This window comes from Boleophthalmus pectinirostris, unplaced genomic scaffold (genome assembly GCF_026225935.1).
Source record: "Boleophthalmus pectinirostris isolate CB_2022bp ecotype Guang Dong unplaced genomic scaffold, ASM2622593v1 HiC_scaffold_2, whole genome shotgun sequence".
NCBI lineage: Eukaryota > Metazoa > Chordata > Actinopteri > Gobiiformes > Gobiidae > Boleophthalmus > Boleophthalmus pectinirostris.
Genome location: NW_026571152.1, coordinates 44,153,473 through 44,173,432, shown reverse-complemented (window position 1 = coordinate 44,173,432; position 19,960 = coordinate 44,153,473). Strand labels below are relative to the sequence as shown.

Here is a 19,960-nt window from a genome sequence, read left to right as displayed (position 1 = left end):
CCACCGAACTCTCCTTTCCTCAATCTGACTCACGAGGTTTTATTTCCACTTGGAGGTGGAGAGTTTATGAACATCGAGCTCCAGACCAGAGGCTCCGTGAACACTGTGTGTGACTGTGACTGTGTGTGACTGTGACTGTGTGTGACTGTGACTGTGTGTGTGACTGTGTGTGTGTGTGACTGTGTGTGTGAGACTAAGTGTGTGTGTGTGTGAGACTGTGTGTGTGTGAGACTGTGTGTGTGTGACTGTGTGTGTGTGTGACTGTGTGTGTGTGTGTGTGTGTGTGTGACTGTGTGTGTGACTGTGTGTGACTGTGTGTGTGTGTGACTGTGTGTGACTGTGTGTGTGTGACTGTGTGTGTGTGTGACTGTGTGTGTGTGACTGTGTGTGTGTGTGACTGTGTGTGACTGTGTGTGTGACTGTGTGTGACTGTGTGTGTGTGATGTGTGTGTGTGTGTGTGTGACTGTGTTGAGTGTGTGTGTGTGTGTGACTGTGTGTGTGTGTGACTGTGTGTGTGTGTGACTGTGTGTGTGTGACTGTGTGTGTGTGTGTGTGTGACTGTGTGTGTGTGACTGTGTGTGTGTGTGTGTGTGTGACTGTGTGTGTGTGACTGTGTGTGTGTGACTGTGTGTGTGTGACTGTGTGTGTGTGTGTGTGACTGTGTGTGTGTGTCTGTGTGTGACTGTGTGTGAGTGTGTGTGTGACTGTGTGTGTGATGACTGTGTGTGACTGTGTGTGTGTGTGACTGTGTGTGTGTGTGACTGTGTGTGTGTGACTGTGTGTGTGTGTGTGTGTGTGACTGTGTGTGTGACTGTGTGTGACTGTGTGTGTGTGTGACTGTGTGTGTGTGTGTGTGTGACTGTGTGTGTGTGACTGTGTGTGTGTGTGACTGTGTGTGTGTGTGTGTGTGTGTGTGACTGTGTGTGTGTGTGTGTGACTGTGTGTGTGTGACTGTGTGTGTGTGACTGTGTGTGTGACTGTGTGTGTGTGACTGTGTGTGTGTGACTGTGTGTGTGTGACTGTGTGTGTGTGTGACTGTGTGTGTGTGACTGTGTGTGTGTGTCTGTGTGTGACTGTGTGTGAAACTGTGTGTGTAACTGTGTGTGTAACTGTGTGTGTGTGACTGTGTGTGTGTGACTGTGTGTGTGTGTCTGTGTGTGTGTGACTGTGTGTGAGTGTGTGTGACTGTGTGTGTGACTGTGTGTGTGTGACTGTGTGTGTGTGAACAGGTTTGTTAGAGACATGAGCTTTTGCTGGTGACCTGTATTATTAATAATTAATATATGTTTCTCCAATTTATGTCTTTCTTTTTAAAATTTTAATCTTCATCTTCATCTTCACTTTAATCTTCTTATTTATGTTTTGATTTGTTTTTATTATGATTTTAATGTATTTCTTATTCTGTAAAGCACTTTGAATTACTTTGTGTACGAATTGTGCTGTACAAATAAACTTGCCTTGCCTAATTATAATTATGTATGTAATGTATAATTAATACTACTACTACTACTAATAATAATAATAATAATAGTAATAATAATAATAATAATAATAATAATAATAATAATAATAATAATAATAATAATAATAATAATAGTTCCGGTGGAGTCACGTGTGTTTGTGCGTCAGAGCTGCGCAGGTCTCGCGCTGTGGATTTATAATAAACATTTTTATTGATGAAACTTTTATGAGAGTTTTACGGCACAAAGCGCACATCTGTCATCAACAGGAGATAATCCGGCACACTCGACATGTTTATGGTTGTGACAGAAGAGGAAGGCCCAAGAGCACAAGGGCAGCGCTGAGGAAGAGGAGGAGCTCAGTCCGGACCCGGAGCCCGGAGCCCGAGCACAAACCCGAGCACAAAGCCGCTCTTTTCACCATGGATCTGACTCACATGTTGTCTGAGATCGACGGAGGAAACGATGATGAAATCGAAGCTCTTCTGCAGCGGTTTAACCGCGAGGTGAGTCCAGCTCCAAAACAACCAAAACAACCAAAACAAACACCGAGCGAACGAGCCTAGCACCGCTAGCATGCTAGGCTAGCTGCCGTCAAACTAAATCAACAATGTTCACACCGACGTGAATATGAGAGAAATATGAGAGAAATATGAGAGAAATATGAGAGAAATATGAGAGAAATCAGAGCGCAGACCCCGAGCTCCCGTAGGCACAACTTTATCTTTAAATAATCTCATGGGTTTGTTCATGTAGCTGAACAGGAGCTACGAGCATCAAACACAACCCGATTAACCGGTTTATACGCCTCACGCACACGCCTCACGCACACGCCTCACGCACACGCCTCACGCACACGCCTCACGCACACGCCTCACGCACACGCCTCACGCACACGCCTCACGCACACGCCTCACGCACGCTCCTGTGCAGGTTCCTCCTGGAGTCATGTTCATGATGTTTGTGTTTCAGAACAGCCGAACCTTCATGTTCGAGCAGAAGGAGGAAGCTCTGCGGACCGTAAGTGTGTTTTTCCTCGTGGGGGGTGGGGGGGGGGGGGGTGTCTGATGGTCACGTGTGTGTGATGTGTGGTTTTGATCAGTGTTTTGTTTTTGCAGAGACTTTGTCAGAGCGCTCTGAGCGTCCTCAGACGTCACGTGCCCTGCAGCTGTCAGAGGACGTGTTTGGAAACGCTGCGCATCATGTCCAGAGACAAGCGCGTCCTGTCGCCCGTAGCAACCAGAGAGGGGATGCTGACGCTGACGGCTATGGCGAGGCTGAGCGCGGGAGCGGACGCCGAGATCGGCCTCGGCGACGCTCTGTCGGAGGAGGAGGAGACGGTGGTGGTGGAGGCCTTAAAATGTTTATGTAACGTGGTGTTCAACAGCCCCGCGGCGCAGCAGGTGAGTGTGGACGTGCAGCTGGCTCCCGCCCTTTGTGCCAAACTGCACGGCGCCCACACGTGGCACCACGAGGTGGGTTTGTTCACACTGCGCCTCCTTTTCCTGCTGTCTGCGCTTCGACCTGATCTGAGAATGTGCCTCAGAAAAGACTGTGGAGCCGTGACTCTGCTCACCAAGATGCTGGAGCACACGCTGGACGTTCAGTGGGTGGGTCCCTGTGAAGTGGGACGCCCAGACCCACAGGCCCCGCCCATTCCTGCAGAGAGCAACGAGAGGGTCATGGAGGCGCTCAAAGCCCTCTTTAACCTCACACTCAATGATCCAGATGGGGAGGTGAGTTTGGTCTGTAAATATTAGATCTTTGGAATATTTTACACCGTATGGAAAGAACAAAGCACTAACATGGTGGTAAAGGAAAGTCCATTTACTGTCCAGCTCAGGGCAGATCCTCACGAGCTTCTAGTGCCACTTCAAAATGCCCACACTTAATCTTGATTTTGTGATTGTTCTTTTGAACTGAGGTGGATGCAGGACTGAAAGTCTCACTGTAAGTTCTTAATGTTTGTATTATTCCTGTAGTGGATTTAAACCCTGTGGTGTTTAGAAAGAGGTGTGTGTGGTGACTCACAGCTGCTGTCGTGTTTTACAAACATCTGCAGAACCTGACGCTCTTGGTTTAAAGCAGTTTTCTTCACAGGAGGATGAGCAGCAGTTCAGAGTTATCGTGGGCCTCCTGCGTCACCTGTTAATGTTGAAAACTGAAACGGTGGAAAAAACAGAAGAGGTGCACAGGTGAGTCTGGATAAACACAGAGCCTCATTTTTATTCAAATGAAAGATCACAGTGAACACAAGACATTTACACTTTTTACACTTTTATTAAAATATATTTGTGACGGGAGGGAGGGCATCTGACGCACTCGGGCGTTTCAAAACATGTTTACTCACCATGTTTACAGCGTTTGCGTCTTATTGTCACTGAGTGTTAATTCAGTGCAAGAATGTTTGGAATCTGAGCCACTGCGTGAGATTTAAACGGTGTCGCGTAAAAGTGAGTGATGGTCCTGTCGACCCGACTCACCCGCCCGACCCGTCACGCCGATTAAGACTATTGTTCAAAAGAAAGAGAAGGAACGAATAAAGACACACATTAAATTCAGATAGAAAAGACTGCAGGGAAATTACCTCATTTACTTGCATTTTACTACTACTACTCCTACTACTGCTGCTACTACTACTACTACTACTACTCCTCCTACTGCTACTACTCCTACTCCTCCTGCTCCTACTGCTACTGCTGCTGCTGCTACTACTACTACTACTACTCCTCCTACTGCTACTACTACTGCTACTACTACTACTACTCCTCCTACTGCTACTACTCCTACTACTGCTACTACTCCTACTCCTCCTGCTCCTACTGCTACTGCTGCTGCTACTACTACTACTACTACTACTACTACTACTACTCCTCCTACTGCTACTACTCTCTACTACTGCTACTACTACTACTACTACTCCTACTACTGCTACTACTCCTACTACTGCTACTCCTACTGCTACTACTGCTACTACTACTACTACTCCTACTACTGCTACTACTCCTACTCCTACTGCTACCTACTGCTACTGCTACTACTACTACTACTACTACTACTACTACTACTACTCCTACTCCTACTCCTCCTACTGCTGCTACTACTACTACTACTACTACTACTACTCCTCCTACTGCTGCTACTACTACTACTACTACTACTACTCCTACTCCTCCTACTGCTGCTACTACTACTACTACTACTACTACTACTCCTACTCCTGCTACTGCTAACTTCTTCTAGTACAACACACTAATAAATGTAGAATTTTGTTTATACAGTGATTTTCCACCTTCAAGGCTCAAAGTGCTTTACATCAAGGAAACACACTCACACTCACACACACACTCTTGCACGCACACGCACGCTCACACACGCACACGCACACGCACACACACACACACACACACACACACACACACACACACACACACACACACACACACACACACACACACACACACACACACACACACACACACACACACAGACACACACTCCAGTGTTCACAGACACTGGGGGGGAGAACTTGAATTATATTTATATTTTTCTGTTGCTTTGGAACATTTTCTGAATCAAATCAATATAAATAAATAAACTATATTATTATTCACATATTGAAATAGAGTGTGGACACTGTGGATCTTGCCCTGTTCTTTGTAATCTAAACGTGTGTTGTTTGTTCTGCTCGTAGTCACGCGGTGAACCTGTTGAATAACCTGCCCGTGGCCTGTCTGGATGTGCTGGTCGACCTGCCGGTTCAAGGAGGAGCAGACAGTTACAACGGGAAGAACCTGGAGGCCGTGCAGGTCCTTCTAGACTTCATGGAAAAACGCATCGACAGAGTGAGTTTCACAGTTCACTCTTTCACTTGTAAAGACGATCGCTACACAACGTCAAGGCTCCTTTGACTCTCACTTATATCAAACAGATGTGTACATGTGTGGACACTAGGGACGAGCATTCAATGAAATATTCTTAATCTATCATCGGGAGAATTAACGATCGATTAATCATTAACATTTTTATATTAAAATGATCATCATTATTATTACTATCTGCACTAATCTGCATAAATAAATTCAACTTTACCACATATAAACATAACGACTCTAGATCCACATCAGCTGTTTGACATTATAATGTGTTTAATTCAGTTTTGTTCAAATCTCACAGAAACAAAACTTAAAACCACATCACTAATTTACATAAACTAAGTGAAGATAAAACTCCAGCTCTTGTGTCGCTGATGTGGTTCAACTTGTGTTGGATTAAAAGACATGACTCAGGTGAATACAGGTCAGTGTGACCAGATTTGTGTTTGTCAAAACCAGGACAGCGTACGGGGGGAGGGGGGCGGGGCCTCGTCATCCACATTGAGCGACTCTCACCTGGAAAAACTTTTTTCCCACTGGACACAGAAACATATGTGCTGCTTTATCCACTGTGCACATGGACTCACACTTGTCCCAACGCAACGGAAAGTGTGGAATTTCTTCTACAAATCCTGGTTAAATCCACATTTGTGCTTCGGTTCGTTACAGACTGACCCACTGTTTGTGTCTCGCTCCTTCTGATGCAGAGACACATGTACACACCTGTTTGGTCACGACACACAAACATACATTCGGTTTGTCCATTAAAATGAACGTAATCCATGAAATTCTTAATGATCAATTATCGATTAATCGACTAATCATGCCCATCCCTAGTGGACATACCAGTGCTTTAACTGTACCTGCGTGTTCCTCAACAGTTCTTTTTTCAGTGCCTGTATTTTATTTTTTTTATGTAAATGAATTGACCAATATTATTAAGAAAATACTACCATATTTTGAGCACTATAGAGCGCTCTGGATTATGAGGCGCACTGTCATTTTCGAACTTTTTTCCCAAATAAACCGTGTGGGACTTTAAATGAAACACAACAGTGTGATGTGTGAGTGGTTTTGTTTGTTTGTTCGTTCACGGTGACTCTGGGCTTTGTTCAGTTGTGGCGTGTAGGGAGTAGTGTCTGTCGCTGGATTGTCGGCGTGTTCGCAGTGACTCAGTTGTTCAGTCGTGTCTAGAAGCGGCACGTCGCGCTCGTGGCTTTTTCGGGTCGTTCCTCCGTTCCGTTCCTCACATTTTTAGCTCTTTTTATTGTTTTGTAAACGCTATAATCACCTGCAACAACAGATGAACATGTTTTATAAGTTTCTTTTTTGCTGCTAAGTCGCTCCCCCTTCAGAGTGCTATCACAACACAATCACTGTGCTTCCCCTCTGACGAAACTACTGCAGTTTTCTGTCATGTTTTTGTACTATTTATGGAAAATTTTCATGTTTATTGTCGTATTTATGGAGAAATCTCGTACAGAGAGATCGCTAGATTACTCAAACACACGTGGATGTCTCTAAAATCTCTTCAGACAGTTTTTTTTAGACGATGGAACGTTAAAACATGAGAGAAAGCTCCAAAAATATACCCCCTCTTTAAGCACAGTTTTCCATTCATCTCGACAGAAATTCTAATCTCGGTAAACGGCATTTCAGTTTTGTCCGTCGTTATCAGTCATTTTTTACATTTTAAAACTTTCGTGTAGGGAGTGTGCTGTCTGGGACCAACGGATTGTCGGTGTGTTCGCAGTGACTCAGTTGTTCAGTCGTGTCTTGAAGCGGCACGTTGGACTCGTAGCTTTTTCGGTTCGTTCCTCCGTTCCGTTCCTCGTGGAGTGCTGAGTGTGTGTGTGGGTGTGTTTTGCTGTGTGGTCGCTGTCTGCTCTGTGTGTGTTTGTGTGTTCTGTGGGTGTTTGTGGTTTACTGAAGTCGTGCTGGGACACCCGAGTGGATTCGTGTATGGGGCGTCTGGATTGTGGCGCGCGGTCGTTTTTTTGGGGTTGGAGGCTTTTGAGCGCGACCTATAGTGCGGAAAATACGGTATTCAATCACATTACAACTACATTAATTAATATTTTAAACAAAGTTGGTTCTGTACGATGTTGAGTTTAGAGCTGCGTCGACCTGGAGAACACGTCGTCCCCTTTAGAGCCGAGTCTTTAAACAATGTGTGTTTTAATATTATGAATAAAACTCATCATGATGATTTGTACAAAAGCATCATTGATGAAAACTAATATTCAGTATTGAATAAAGAAACTGTATTTCTAAATGTCTCATGTGATCGTCAGGGCTCCAACTACAAAGAAGGTCTCACTCCAGTCCTCTGCCTTTTGACCGAAGCCTCCAGACACCACAGGGAGATCCGCAGATACCTCAAAGCTCAGGTACGTCTGCGTGATCAGATACTTTCAGCCTTTCTTCCATTGTGTCTCTGTTTTATATCATTTTATTCAATAATAATTCATGATCATCTCTTTAAAATAGGATTTAACAACATCAAGAATCCGTGCGTCATTCGTTGATTCGTTTTTCAATATAAAACCAAAAATAAGAAAACGAAAAAACAACAGTTTTCTTCATTATTTGTCTCCAAAACCAAAATGAAAAAACCCTAACCCTAAAACTCTGAGCTTTGACTCTGAGCCTCCGCGGGGTCTGAGCCTCAGCTTCAAGCTCCGGCCCTGCTGTGAGCTCTGAGCCTCCGGTCTGGTCTCGGTCTCTGTCTGGTCCCGCTCTGGTCTCGGTCTGGTCCCGCTCTGGTCCCGGTCTCAGTCTCGGTCTGGTCCTGGTCTCAGTCTCGGTCCCGTTCTCGGTCTCAGTCTCGGTCTGGTCCTGGTCTCAGTCTCGGTCTGGTCCCGGTCTGGTCTCGTTCTCAGTCCCAGTCTGGTCTCAGTCTCGGTCTGGTCCCGGACCTGGATCAGTCCTGGTTCAGTCCGTACGTGGTGCAAAAGTTCGTCATCACAGTCACAGAAGTCACGTAAACGGGAAACGGTCGTTATCCGTTTTTTTCCATTTTTCATTTAAACACAAAATCAAAAACTGAAAAAACAAATCATTTTCTGTTTTTTCATTTTGGTTTTGGAGACAAATAATGAAGAAAATAGTTGTTTTTTCGTTTTCTTATTATTTTTTTTATTGAAAAACGAATGAACGAATGATACACGGATTATCAAGGCCCAGTCTCAGTTCTCTTTCAAAATGACGACTGAAAAACACATTTGTGAACATTTGTCAAAACGATGAACATTTAAAACAACAACAGTTGATCCGTCACTGTAGCCAAAAAAAAAAGACGCTTTGTTTGTGACACGTGTGTATGTTCTGTTCTTCTGACTATGTTGTGTTCACAATAATCCTGATTGTTCTTTAACCTGTTCGTCTGTGGTTTGTCTATGGTTTGTTTGTGGTTTGTCTGTGGTTCGTGTGTGATTCGTCTGTTGTTCTTGTGGTTCGTCTGCGGCTCTTCTGCGGCTCTTCTGCGGCTCGTCTGCGGTTCGTCTGTGGTTCGTCTGCGGCTCGTCTGTGGTTCATCTGCGGCTCGTCTGTGGTTCCTGCAGGTGCTTCCACCGCTGAAGAACCTGAAGGTGAAGCCTGAGGTGGGGAACAGCATCAGAAACAAACTGGTCCGTCTCATGACTCACGTGGACCTCGGGGTGAAGCACTCGGCAGCAGAGTTTCTGTTTGTGCTCTGCAAAGAAAAGGGTTTGTGATTCTACTTTTACTTTTGAAACCGAACAAACCACAACCTGCTACAAATAATATATTCAAATGTGTAATTTAACTCTAGTCTTTAAAATTATCTCTAGTCCTTTATTTATTTACTTATTTATTTATTTAGACCAGGATAGTCCCGCTGAGATTAAGAATCATTTTCAGGGGGTCCTGTTGTACATGTTTGTATTTCATTCACAAAACTAAAGGTTCATTGTGAAACTTTTCTGGTGGAGGATCTGAAACCTGTTGGTCTCCATGGAGATGTACCTGGAATATTCTTCAGAAAACCATAAAATCTATAAATTTCCCTGGACACAAGTCGTTGATTCCACCAAAATAATTTCAGGAAATGAAAAGTAATTGAGTAGTTGAATAAATGAAAGCTGGATTTGTTTAATGCTCTACTCTGGAACATTCCAGGCAACGCAGTAACATTAAAGGTTGTATGGAGGATATATTTTTTTTTTAGTTTCAAGTTGTCATTGAAAGTTTAAAACACCATTACAGAGACGCAGCAGCTTTGTAATTATGATGACCAAAAAGAAAATAATGAAAATCTATCCACTGTGGACGTAGTGAGGCCAGATAAACATGAGCCAATAGAAAACAAGGCTACCTCTTTATCTATTGGCTGTTAGGTTGTCAATCAAACTCCCTACATGTGGGGATTACGTGCTTTATGCAGCGGTTCTTAGAGGCTTTTTCAAACTGTAGCTTCCTCGCAGTTCGCACAAAGTTTGTCGCGACGGCGGACGAGAATCCACGACCAGTTCGCCGCAAAAGAAAGTCGGTTTTTGAGGTCGCTGAAAGAAGAAGAGAAGGAGCAAAGACAAACTGAGGTGATTCTTGGAGAGTTCTTCCAGCGATGGCGCGACTGAAGCGGACGAAGGGTCTAAAGACTGAAGACGCGTCGGTCACTAAAATATTTCTAGACAGGAAACTTCAACAGTGATTCTGAACGTGCACTGGATGTAAACAAACGTGATTTCTAGAGTAAAGCGGCGGGAGGAGGAGATGTTTCTACTGAGGTGGTGTCACGTGTGCACAGCATTTGAAAAAGGACGGTCGCTCTATTTCACTTCCCTTAAAAAATCCTCTGTACAACCTTTAAATGGAACAAGCAGGTGATGGAAAAACCCCAAGTCTGAACATTTTGTTTTGTAGTAAAAACTTGAGACATGGTTTAATCTTTATTGTCTCTATAAAAATCCTGCTCATAACATTGATCGAGTTTTAAACACTAAACCTATAATATTAATAATGTCTCTTAATAGTAAAGTGTTCCTCCTCAGACGGTGCAGTATCGTGTGGGTCATTTGTGGCGTGTTGTGTCTGCAGTGGCGTCGCTGTTGAAGTACACGGGCTACGGGAACGCGGCCGGGTTACTGATGGCGCGAGGTCTGCTGGACGGAGGACAGGGAGAGACGCAGTACTCTGAAGGAGAAGACTCGGACACAGAAGAGTACAAATCTGCCACCAAGTGAATCTCCTACACAACTTTACCCCCGTGTTTCCGCTCTTCTTTTGTGGGGGAGAATTCTCATGTTTTTCTGTTTCAGTTTTGATGTGATGAGCGGCTGCGTCGAGGAGCCGCGGCCAAACCCCATCGAGGAGATGACGGAGGAGCAGAAGGAGTACGAGGCAGACAAACTCATCAAGATCATCAACGAGATGAAAAGGTAAAACTACAAACATAGAAAAGTGCTACTGTCTGTAAAGTTTCACCACACTAAAACTAAGGGACAGACTCGATACTCGATACTGATACTCATAATAAAATCCCCTTTTTGTGATTTAAACTGGTTTATTATCTGTTTGGTTGTTTTTATTTCTGTTTATTTAAAGGTGACAAAATGTAACACTTTTATCCCTGTCACAGTGAACCTCATTCTTGTTTTACTTAGACTTTTTTTTTTAATCATGTTGTTAAAAAATCTCCATAGGCTGTAAAGAAATGGACTGAGTGGGTGAGATCCACAGCGGTCGGTTCTTTTCATAAAAGTCGACTGTTTGGACTCTGAACTTTAACTTGTGACAGGATTTTGTTTTCACAAATTTCTTTTATTAAGGAAATATGAGTTTTTCCAACAAAACTGAGTGTGACCTCGTCCCTCTGGAGCCGCTCTCCTCGTTCAGATTCATACTCTGCATTGTCTCCTCTACAAAGGCCCCTCCTTATTTGCGTTGACCTTTTGCTTTGAGAGCGCGGTCGCACACGATGCCCCTACAAAGGTAACACTGCGCCCGCTCCATGCCAACCGATTCATCAAAAGAAGAATCTGAAGCTGTTAGCTTCAATTAGACTCCGCCACAGCACCAGCGTCATTACAGACGCTTTGTTAATTACCACCTGAGCTTTTCATAATGCGTCTGATTTTATTTTGCCTTTTGTAAGACGCCATTGTCCGACAGAGGACATGCTACAGACACGCTAAACAAAGATTAGGGTTTGGAGAGACGGCGTGAGAGCGCCCACCTCCACCACGAGCTCAGGATCAGTTTAATGAGGCACATCTGAGAGCGGAATCCTCTTTTTCTTCTCCTGGATTGGTTCAGTGCTGCACTGTGGAACATTCCAAAGCAAAAACATCATGATTAGACGAGCAGGTGTGTGACTTAAAGGTGCAGCAAGAGGCTGGACATTTACCTTTAATAAACATTGAATCTGTATTTTTTATACAGTTTTATATTTCTCATTACTCATTACGTGTGACGTTTGGAACATTAAACATAAACCGGACACTTTCTCTTCAGGGATCTGGAGGTGGATTTTGTACCTGTGAGAAGTATTAGTACAAAATAAAGTATTACAGAAGAAGAAGGAGAAGATGTGCAGGACACACGCTGCACAAAGAGCCCAACGTTTGGACACAAGAGCGAGTCTTTGTGGAAGAGGACGAGAGGTTTAATGAGGCACATGCTCCGAGGAGAAGGGCAGAATTCCTCCTCCTCTTTTCTTCTGTTCGTCCTGTAAAAGACGATGTGCTGCTTCCACTGAACGAGCGCCAAGGAAACCACCAGAGTCTCACAGGAATGTGCCGGGCTCACCGCGCCACTCCTGCTCCAATTAGTAAATACTCTGCAGCGCCCGCCGCCCGCGCCTCTGCCACCGCGCCCATCGCCCACCATGCCCGCGCCTCTGCCACTGCGCCTGCCCGCCGCCCACACCTCTACCACCGCACCCACCGCCCACGCCTCTACAACTGCCCCTGTGCCCGCCACCCACACCTCTACCACTGCGCCCGCGGCCACCGCCCCTGCGCCCGCCACCTGAGCCTCTACCCCTGCGCCCGTGCCCCTCGCGCTCGCCCCGGTGCCAGTCATATTTGTGCTTATCTTCTTTTCACATGAGTTAAGGCCTCAGTCTCTTCTTGTCTAATTCTTCCTGAATCGTGTTTGTGACGCGGTTTCACTTTGTGCCCGCAGACACGACGTGATCCGCCCGATGGTGGTGAGGCCCGACGGGCGCCTGGGGCCTCTGGAGGAGAAACTGCACGAGCCGATTGAAGACGACCCAGACTCCGACTCGGACTAGAGCCGCAGACTCTGTGCCCGACTACACGGTCTGCACGAGAGCTCCACGTTTAAAACCACTGTTACGCTGGAAACGACACGAGCAGAGTTCACTTTCTCACGAGGCTGAAGCGTCACTGTTGTGCTTCTCACAAACTTTATTAAGGTCAGAAAAAGAATGTTTCGTGTGCTCTGGTCTTGTGTGCTCTGGTCTTGTGTGCCCTGGGCCTGTGTGCCCTGGGCCTGTGTGCTCTGGTCTTGTTTTGCTCTGGGCCAACACTCGCCCGCCCTCTTTAGTTTGACAGTCAAATTAGACGCCCTTGGAGAAACTCTTTTCTTACTCGAGCTCTGAAATGTTTTACCCACGAATGATTTAAGGGAATTAATCTCAAATGAAGCACATTTTTACTTTGTCATATCTAAACATCATGCCACAGAATTAGAAGTTTACTTTTTGAAACACCATTCCTTTTTCAATTTTATATTGTTATTTAAGTTAAAGTGCACATTAAATATTTATCTGTACAATCAAAGAATACTGTTCTGATGTTTTCTAAAATGGATTTTGACAAATTTTTTTTTTTTCTTCTTAAAGTGAATTTTTTTATTGACACATTTTCTGTGGGTATTTTTAATGCTGCCATTTGAGTCTTGAGTATTTCCTACTTGAAAAACGCAACTTGATAAAAATATGAATTGACCAAATGAGAGTAAAGCTTATAACTAAATAATTTTCTGTAATTTAAAATATATTTAAACTTGCATGTCACTCGTACGTCAGAAACTAAAAACTGTTTTTTCTTTGCACAATGTTTGTATCTGAAGAGTAGTCGACCCAAGTCACTGAAATAAAAAACAAGATGAAATGTGTGGTTTATTTACAAAATCATTTTTTATTAAATATATTTTTATTAAATATGTATAAAAACCGGTGACTTGTGCGTAAAACACGATGTGGTGAAATCCTGCAGGAATAATTGCACTGTTCTAAGTGTTGCATCGAGTCTGATCCACATGAAGTGCTTGTGTGATTTGTGCTTTATAAAGAGGAAACGGAGAAACGAGTGGAGCGCACCGTCTGAAACCCACATGTTGGAGGAAAAACTGCACAGCTTCTAGTCAGTGCCTCAGCTCCGGGTCTGCGGCTCTGACTGTTGGCACAGCGACGTACTGCTCATCTACAAAAAAAAAAACCCAAAACAGTTTCTATTAGTGTCCAGCCACTGCTCCGCAAGTCCACATTATATTATATATATTTTTGTCATTCACTTTATATTGGATTTTCATCTTGTATAGAGGCACATTAAAAATAAAAAACATTCAAATGGTAAAAACAAAACAGTGGGGAGAGGTGTACAGACATAACCACGTCATACAAAGTCGGGGCTTTTTGTTGTTACCTCAACTGTTTTGACCAATAACTTTAAAATATATCACTGTGTAGCTTCATCTTAAATTTAATCCTTTCAATTTTAAAAATATTATACATCAAGTCAATCCATTCATTTATTGTAGATGTTTCCTGTCTGAGCCATTTTTGAGTTTTTCCTTTTTTGGCAGCCTCCAGTAAAACTCTCATTAAGTGTAAATCTGCTTTAGAAAGGTGCGATCAAACTAAATCTCCAAAATACAATATTTTAAAAGGATATTGTATCTTCCGTTTAAAGACGAGCTCCAGTGCCCCGTGAACTGGAGCCACAGAGGGACAACTCCAAAAGATATGAAAATGTTTAGTTTGTACTTGACCACATCACCTCCAACAGCTGCTCTGATCTGAATATTTCGATGTTTGAGTTGGTGAACAGAAATACCGAGTTACATTTTTCCAACAGAACTCCCTCCAGCAGGGGGCGCTGCTGTGTCCAGACTCTGTCCCAGTCCTCAGTTGTAAGAAAGATGTTTCCCTCTGCTTCCCGTCTTGTCTAAGTAAAGATTATCATAGTTCTCGAGATTTTGAACTTATAACTTTGAAATAATTTTTTGATGGGGAGCGTCTTCATATGCACTTAAAAAAATTTCAAGAATATCACTTTTAGTAAACATATATTTATTTTTTATACAAAGTCTGAATCTGGAGACACAGCAGCGTGAGTTCGTCTCTTTAAATGCATCACAGACACTTCAGAGCTTCACTGATCCTGCAGAAATCTGTGACATTTTTCCTTTTTTCCTCGTGAGCAACATATTTGTTTTAATATGGAAAGACCATGTGTGCCTCTGATTGGCTAATCCACCTGTCAATCAAACCCATCTGAACGACGGGAGAGCCACTGGTGACCAGACTCACATCTTTGTAAAAAATGAAGTGTGTGTCGAGCCGCACTCACCAAAACAAAAAGGGAGAATGTAGTTTTTATCAGACGACTGAAGACACTTACTGCAGCTTCTTGTGCTCTCATCATCTCCTCCACGTCTTCATTCCAGCCCAACATCTGAGCAAACCTCCGCACCAGGTCCTCCAGGTCGCCCAGTTCCACGTAGTCCTTTTTCCTCAGAGGGACTTTGGTGAAGGGGCCCACGGGGTCACGGTTCAGGAGCAGACGAGGCACAGAGGGACGGACGGTGTTCACCAAACTGGCAAACGGCTCAATCTGAAGCACAACAACTTGATTTTTATTTTTATTATTTTTGTTTTGATTATTACAGTCAGTCCTCTGTGCTATGAAACTCCAAGAGACACTGGATCAACACTTAAATTTACCTAAAGCTGCACTGTGTACTTTTTCTGCTGAGGGTCCATTTCCGTGACAATTTGCCTTGAATGTTCCAAAGTGTGGCATTATGGCTTGAAATGGCTTGAATAACACGTAACCACAGACCCAGTTTATCATCATGGGTCTGACTCTAGGGTTGATAATTTAGATTCTAGGGTTGATAAGTTTAATTCTAGGATTGCAAATCTAGATTTTAGGGTTGAAAATTTAGATTTTAGGATTGAAAATTTAGATTTTAGGGTTGAAAATTTAGATTTTAGGGTTGAAAATTTAGATTTTAGGGTTGATAATTTAGATTCTAGAGTTGATAAGTTTGATTCTAGGGTTGATAAGTTTGATTTTGGGGTTGATAATTTAGATTTTAGGGTTGATAATTTAGATTTTAGGGTTGATACGTTTGATTCGATGCTGTTAGGGTTGATGAGTTGGATTCTACGTTCTCAATAAACGATCAATAAATTCTGAGCATCCAGAAAAGCTACACAGTGCAGCTTTAATGAGCGGGAAGTGAACGATGCCGACACCTGTAAGGACGTGCCCATGATTAAAAGCAGATCGGCTTTTGGGAAATCTTCAGAATTCAAGAAATATTTCTGTGGAAGATCCTCCCCGAAAAACACGACGTCAGGTTTGACCGCAGCGGCACAGAAGGAGCACGTGGGGACCTGGTCGTTCATGATGGCCTCCTGAAAAATACAAGAACAAGCTCCAAAAAAAAAAGGCTCGAGGTGTGGGATTTCTCTAATAATTATTACATGATGATTGTTTTGTTTGGCTCAGTACCTTGGCCTCGTCAGATGGATACGGCGTGTAGCAGAGATGACACGACGCTGTGGCGAAGGAACCGTGAGCCTCTACAAGTTTGTCCTCTGGGATCCCGCACACTGAAAAAAAAAGAGTCAGTCCTGTTCATCAAGACAAGAGGGTAATTCTGCTGAAGAGTGCTGCTGTTTCAAAATAATTATTAATTCCATGAACGTTTGTCTGTGTTTGTCTGAAAAAAACATCACAGGAGACTGAAAAATATTGTTGATTTCTGCAGAATCAATGAGCGAAACACTAAACTGAAACAAACATCTGATTGGACGGTTGTGTTTGGAGATTTGAAGTGTTCGAAGCGGGTGACATGGTAAAGAAGCTCGTCCCTCAGAAACGTGTGGGGCCGACACGTGTCTTTAGCGCTCTGGATTGTGGCGCACGGTCGTTTTTTGATGCGTTGGAGGCTTAAGAGTGCGACCTATTAGGGTTATAACTTTTTGAACTTTTTTTCCCCAAAATCAAAGTCCTGCATCATGATTGGATGAATTTTTTGATATAATTGAAGAAACCAATCTCCATTTTCAACACTCTTTTTAAAAAATCCCCCCGAAACAAAAAAATATTAAATCCACATTACAGCCAATGATACGAAATGTGAGACTGTGTTAAGTTCTCACAAGGACCATGACAAGTCAATCTGACTGAAAATGGATCAATAATAAGTTGTACTGTCATCATAATAAACTGGAGTTTCACTTTCTATTCTTACTTTCACTTTATAAACCATTCGATTCATCGCTGCAAACTAGGGATGGGCATTCGATGAAATGTTCTTAATCGATCGTCGGAAGAATTAACGATCGATTATCGATTAATGTTTTTATATTAAAATGATCATCATTATTATTACTATCTGCACTAATCTGCATAAATAAATTCAACTTTACGACATATAAACATAACGACTCTAGATCCACATCAGCTGTTTGACATTATAATGTGTTTAATTCAGTTTTGTTCAAATCTCACAGAAACAAAACTTAAAACCACATCACTAATTTACATAAACTAAGTGAAGATAAAACTCCAGCTCTTGTGTCGCTGATGTGGTTCAACTTGTGTTGGATTAAAAGACATGACTCAGGTGAATACAGGTCAGTGTGACCAGATTTGTGTTTTGTCAAAACCAGGACGGCGTACGGGGGAGGGGGGCGGGGCCTCGTCATCCACATTGAGCGACTCTCACCTGGAAAAACTTTTTCCCACTGGACACAGAAACATATGTGCTGCTTTATCCACTGTGCACATGGACTCACACTTGTCCCAACGCAACGGAAAGTGTGGAATTTCTTCTACAAATCCTGGTTAAATCCACATTTGTGCTTCGGTTCGTTACAGACTGACCCACTGTTTGTGTCTCGCTCCTTCTGATGCAGAGACACATGTACACACCTGTTTGGTCACGACACACACACATACATTCAGTTTGTCCATTAAAATGAATGGAATCGATTAAATTCTTAATGATCAATTATCGATTAATCGACTAATCATGCCCAACTCTATTGCAAACCAACACTGACAATCATCATTTTTGGACTTTTAGTTTCCTATTTTATCTGATCTTTACCCTGATCATGTGTTTTGTTCCTGTGTTATTAAAGAGAAAATTGCCTTTGGTTATTTTATGATTGAACAGATATGAACCTTCTAACAGTTTTATTCTGGTTGTTGCTTTACCAAATCTTCATTTTGAGTCCGGGGGAACTTTTTTTCAAAACTATGACCAACTGAAGGTCAATTCCTTTCATTACTAGAAAAAGTTCATCAAAATATGATACAGGGTGTAGAGGCTGTAAAAAAGTTGTAAAAAAAGTGACCTATAGTGTGGAAAATACGGTATTAGTTTTACCAAGCAGCACTTTGCATTTATTTTATTTTCCTGTTTGTGTTAAAGTTAAAACAAATGGTTGGTTTAATAAAAACACAAACAAACAACAAGCAAATGGTTTTGTTCCCAAACTGTACCAAAAATGAACCGAACCGTGACCTCAAAACCGACTTTTGTACCGTTACACCCCTAATAATCCCTCAGTGGTCCAGGGGCGTAGACTAGAATTAAACAGAAGTACAAAGCAGTGATTATAGAAAACTGCAATCAGAGCGTCTCAGTTAAAGGCACTGTACCAGAAAGTTCATCAAACTGAAGTGTGGCACAGTTGAAGCGTTTTCACTCACATTTTTCGAGCCCGTCTATGTTCTGCGTGTACGTCCGGAGCAGGAGGCCCTTTTGGTGGAGCGTTCGGATGAAGTAGTGGATGTAGTTTGGCCGGTGGTTGCCTGGATACAGCGATTTGGCCAGTGAGAAGAAAGGCAGCGGGTCGTTGGTGAAGAAGTCGATGTTGAAAATGGATTCGGGATACGGGACGTTGTACTTCTCCAGGTTGGCGTACAGACCTGTTCCTGGAGTTCTGAAGAAAAGAACAAAATAAACATTCATTCTACGGATGTGACGTTTAAAATATATAACGATGTTGTTTAGAAGAGAGACTTGCAGATCCACAGGTAAACGTGTCGTAGTATTGATACTTTGCAGCTGATGTCATCAATATTCCCTGGGCTGTGATGCTAACTGGAAGCACTGCTGTCAGAAGCTCTATTTCTCAAATTAGACTTTAGTCTGTTTTATTTTAACACAATCTGAACAATTAACCAGCAGGTGTCACTTTCACCTTTTAGTGTCAAATCAAACTCCTGAACAGGACCGTGACGCTCTGACAACAGGAACAGGAAAACGTGGTTTTTAAATCACTTTTGCTTTCAGACGATGTTAAAACTTTTGTCAGTGTTTGTTAATGTTTGCAGTGTGTCTCCATGGGAACTGCTGAACATTCCACCACACTCATACATGTACAACACCCCCAGTGTGATGCCACTGGAGATAATCATTTGGCACAGTTTTTGGTGGAGGACGGGTTAGTGGTGATAAGTTTGATTCAAGGATTGATGAGTTCGATTCGAGGGTCGATGAGTTCGATTCGAGGGTCGACGAGTTCGATTCGAGGGTCGACGAGTTCGATTCGAGGGTCGACGAGTTCGATTCGAGAGTCGACGAGTTCGATTCGAGGGTCGACGAGTTCGATTCGAGGGTGTTAGGGTTGATGGGTTTGATTCTATGTTCTCAAACGTGCCACAACTATTTCAGGATTTTATCTGACATAATCAATGAAATGTGTAGTTAAGACCTTCCTAAAAGTGATTCTGAATTATTTTTAAACGAATTCTGTAGCTTTCTAAGTTTCTTGTGTTGCGCTGATTACAAATTCTGTTCATGGCAGGTCAGGAAATAATTAATATTTCTTCCCAAATCAATAAATCTACAGACTTACAGATGCTATGGGATTTAAATTACAGTTTCTGCAAGCAAATGAGGATTATATTGATGTAACATACTGAAAAAACGTGTACCACTTCGGGAAAATCAGTAAAATGTCAGGAGAGAATGTTACGCTCGAGTCGGTATCTGTTAGAGTTGATAGGTTTGATTTTAAGTCCTGAATCCACCTCAGTGATTTATCAAGTCTCTGTGCTACTGTCGTCCAGGTCAGTGAAGAATACCACCATTATAAATAGCAATTTGTGTAGAAAATCTAAATTTAATTACAAAACTAACTACAATTTTAACTTCAACACTAAACTCTGAAACCCACACTTCAATATTATGAATGATAATTACTGAACATTTGCTCACCGGAAGTCTGGGATTCCACTGGCCGTGCTGATTCCCGCTCCAGTCACCACCACGATGTTTTTACAGCGTCCCAGCTTCATCAGACGCACGACTGCTGCCAGCCACCGCCGCCGCCGCCGCCGCCGCCGCCACCGCCGCCACCGCCGCCACCGCCGCCACCGCCGCCA

The 19,960-nt window shown here is 43.0% G+C and overlaps 2 protein-coding genes across 3 annotated transcripts; one reads left to right on the top strand and one right to left on the bottom strand.

The window, feature by feature from the left end:
- Positions 1 to 1,626: 1,626 nt before the first annotated feature.
- On the top strand, positions 1,627 to 13,439 carry ric8b (RIC8 guanine nucleotide exchange factor B). 2 transcript variants are annotated; one of them, XM_020928817.2, is made up of 10 exons: positions 1,627 to 1,967; positions 2,434 to 2,481; positions 2,580 to 3,197; positions 3,562 to 3,656; positions 5,156 to 5,306; positions 7,631 to 7,726; positions 8,900 to 9,044; positions 10,395 to 10,536; positions 10,616 to 10,735; positions 12,483 to 13,439. In XM_020928817.2, the coding sequence occupies exons 1-10, from the start codon at positions 1,689 to 1,691 to the stop codon at positions 12,589 to 12,591; spliced, it is 1,803 nt and encodes a 600-aa protein (XP_020784476.2). In that variant the 5' UTR covers positions 1,627 to 1,688; the 3' UTR covers positions 12,592 to 13,439. The 2 variants fall into 2 exon arrangements, with proteins under 2 accessions (XP_020784476.2, XP_020784477.1); XM_020928818.2 differs by having other exon boundaries at positions 1,807 to 1,967; positions 2,439 to 2,481.
- si:dkey-103i16.6 (uncharacterized protein LOC557125 homolog) lies at positions 11,550 to 19,888 on the bottom strand. The gene is made up of 7 exons (XM_055155234.1): positions 19,794 to 19,888; positions 18,281 to 18,513; positions 16,067 to 16,167; positions 15,808 to 15,969; positions 14,948 to 15,160; positions 13,659 to 13,747; positions 11,550 to 11,619 (listed from the first exon to the last, which is right to left on the bottom strand). The coding sequence occupies exons 1-6, from the start codon at positions 19,871 to 19,873 to the stop codon at positions 13,697 to 13,699; spliced, it is 840 nt and encodes a 279-aa protein (XP_055011209.1). The 5' UTR covers positions 19,874 to 19,888; the 3' UTR covers positions 11,550 to 11,619; positions 13,659 to 13,696.
- Between the last annotated feature and the right edge of the window lie 72 nt (positions 19,889 to 19,960).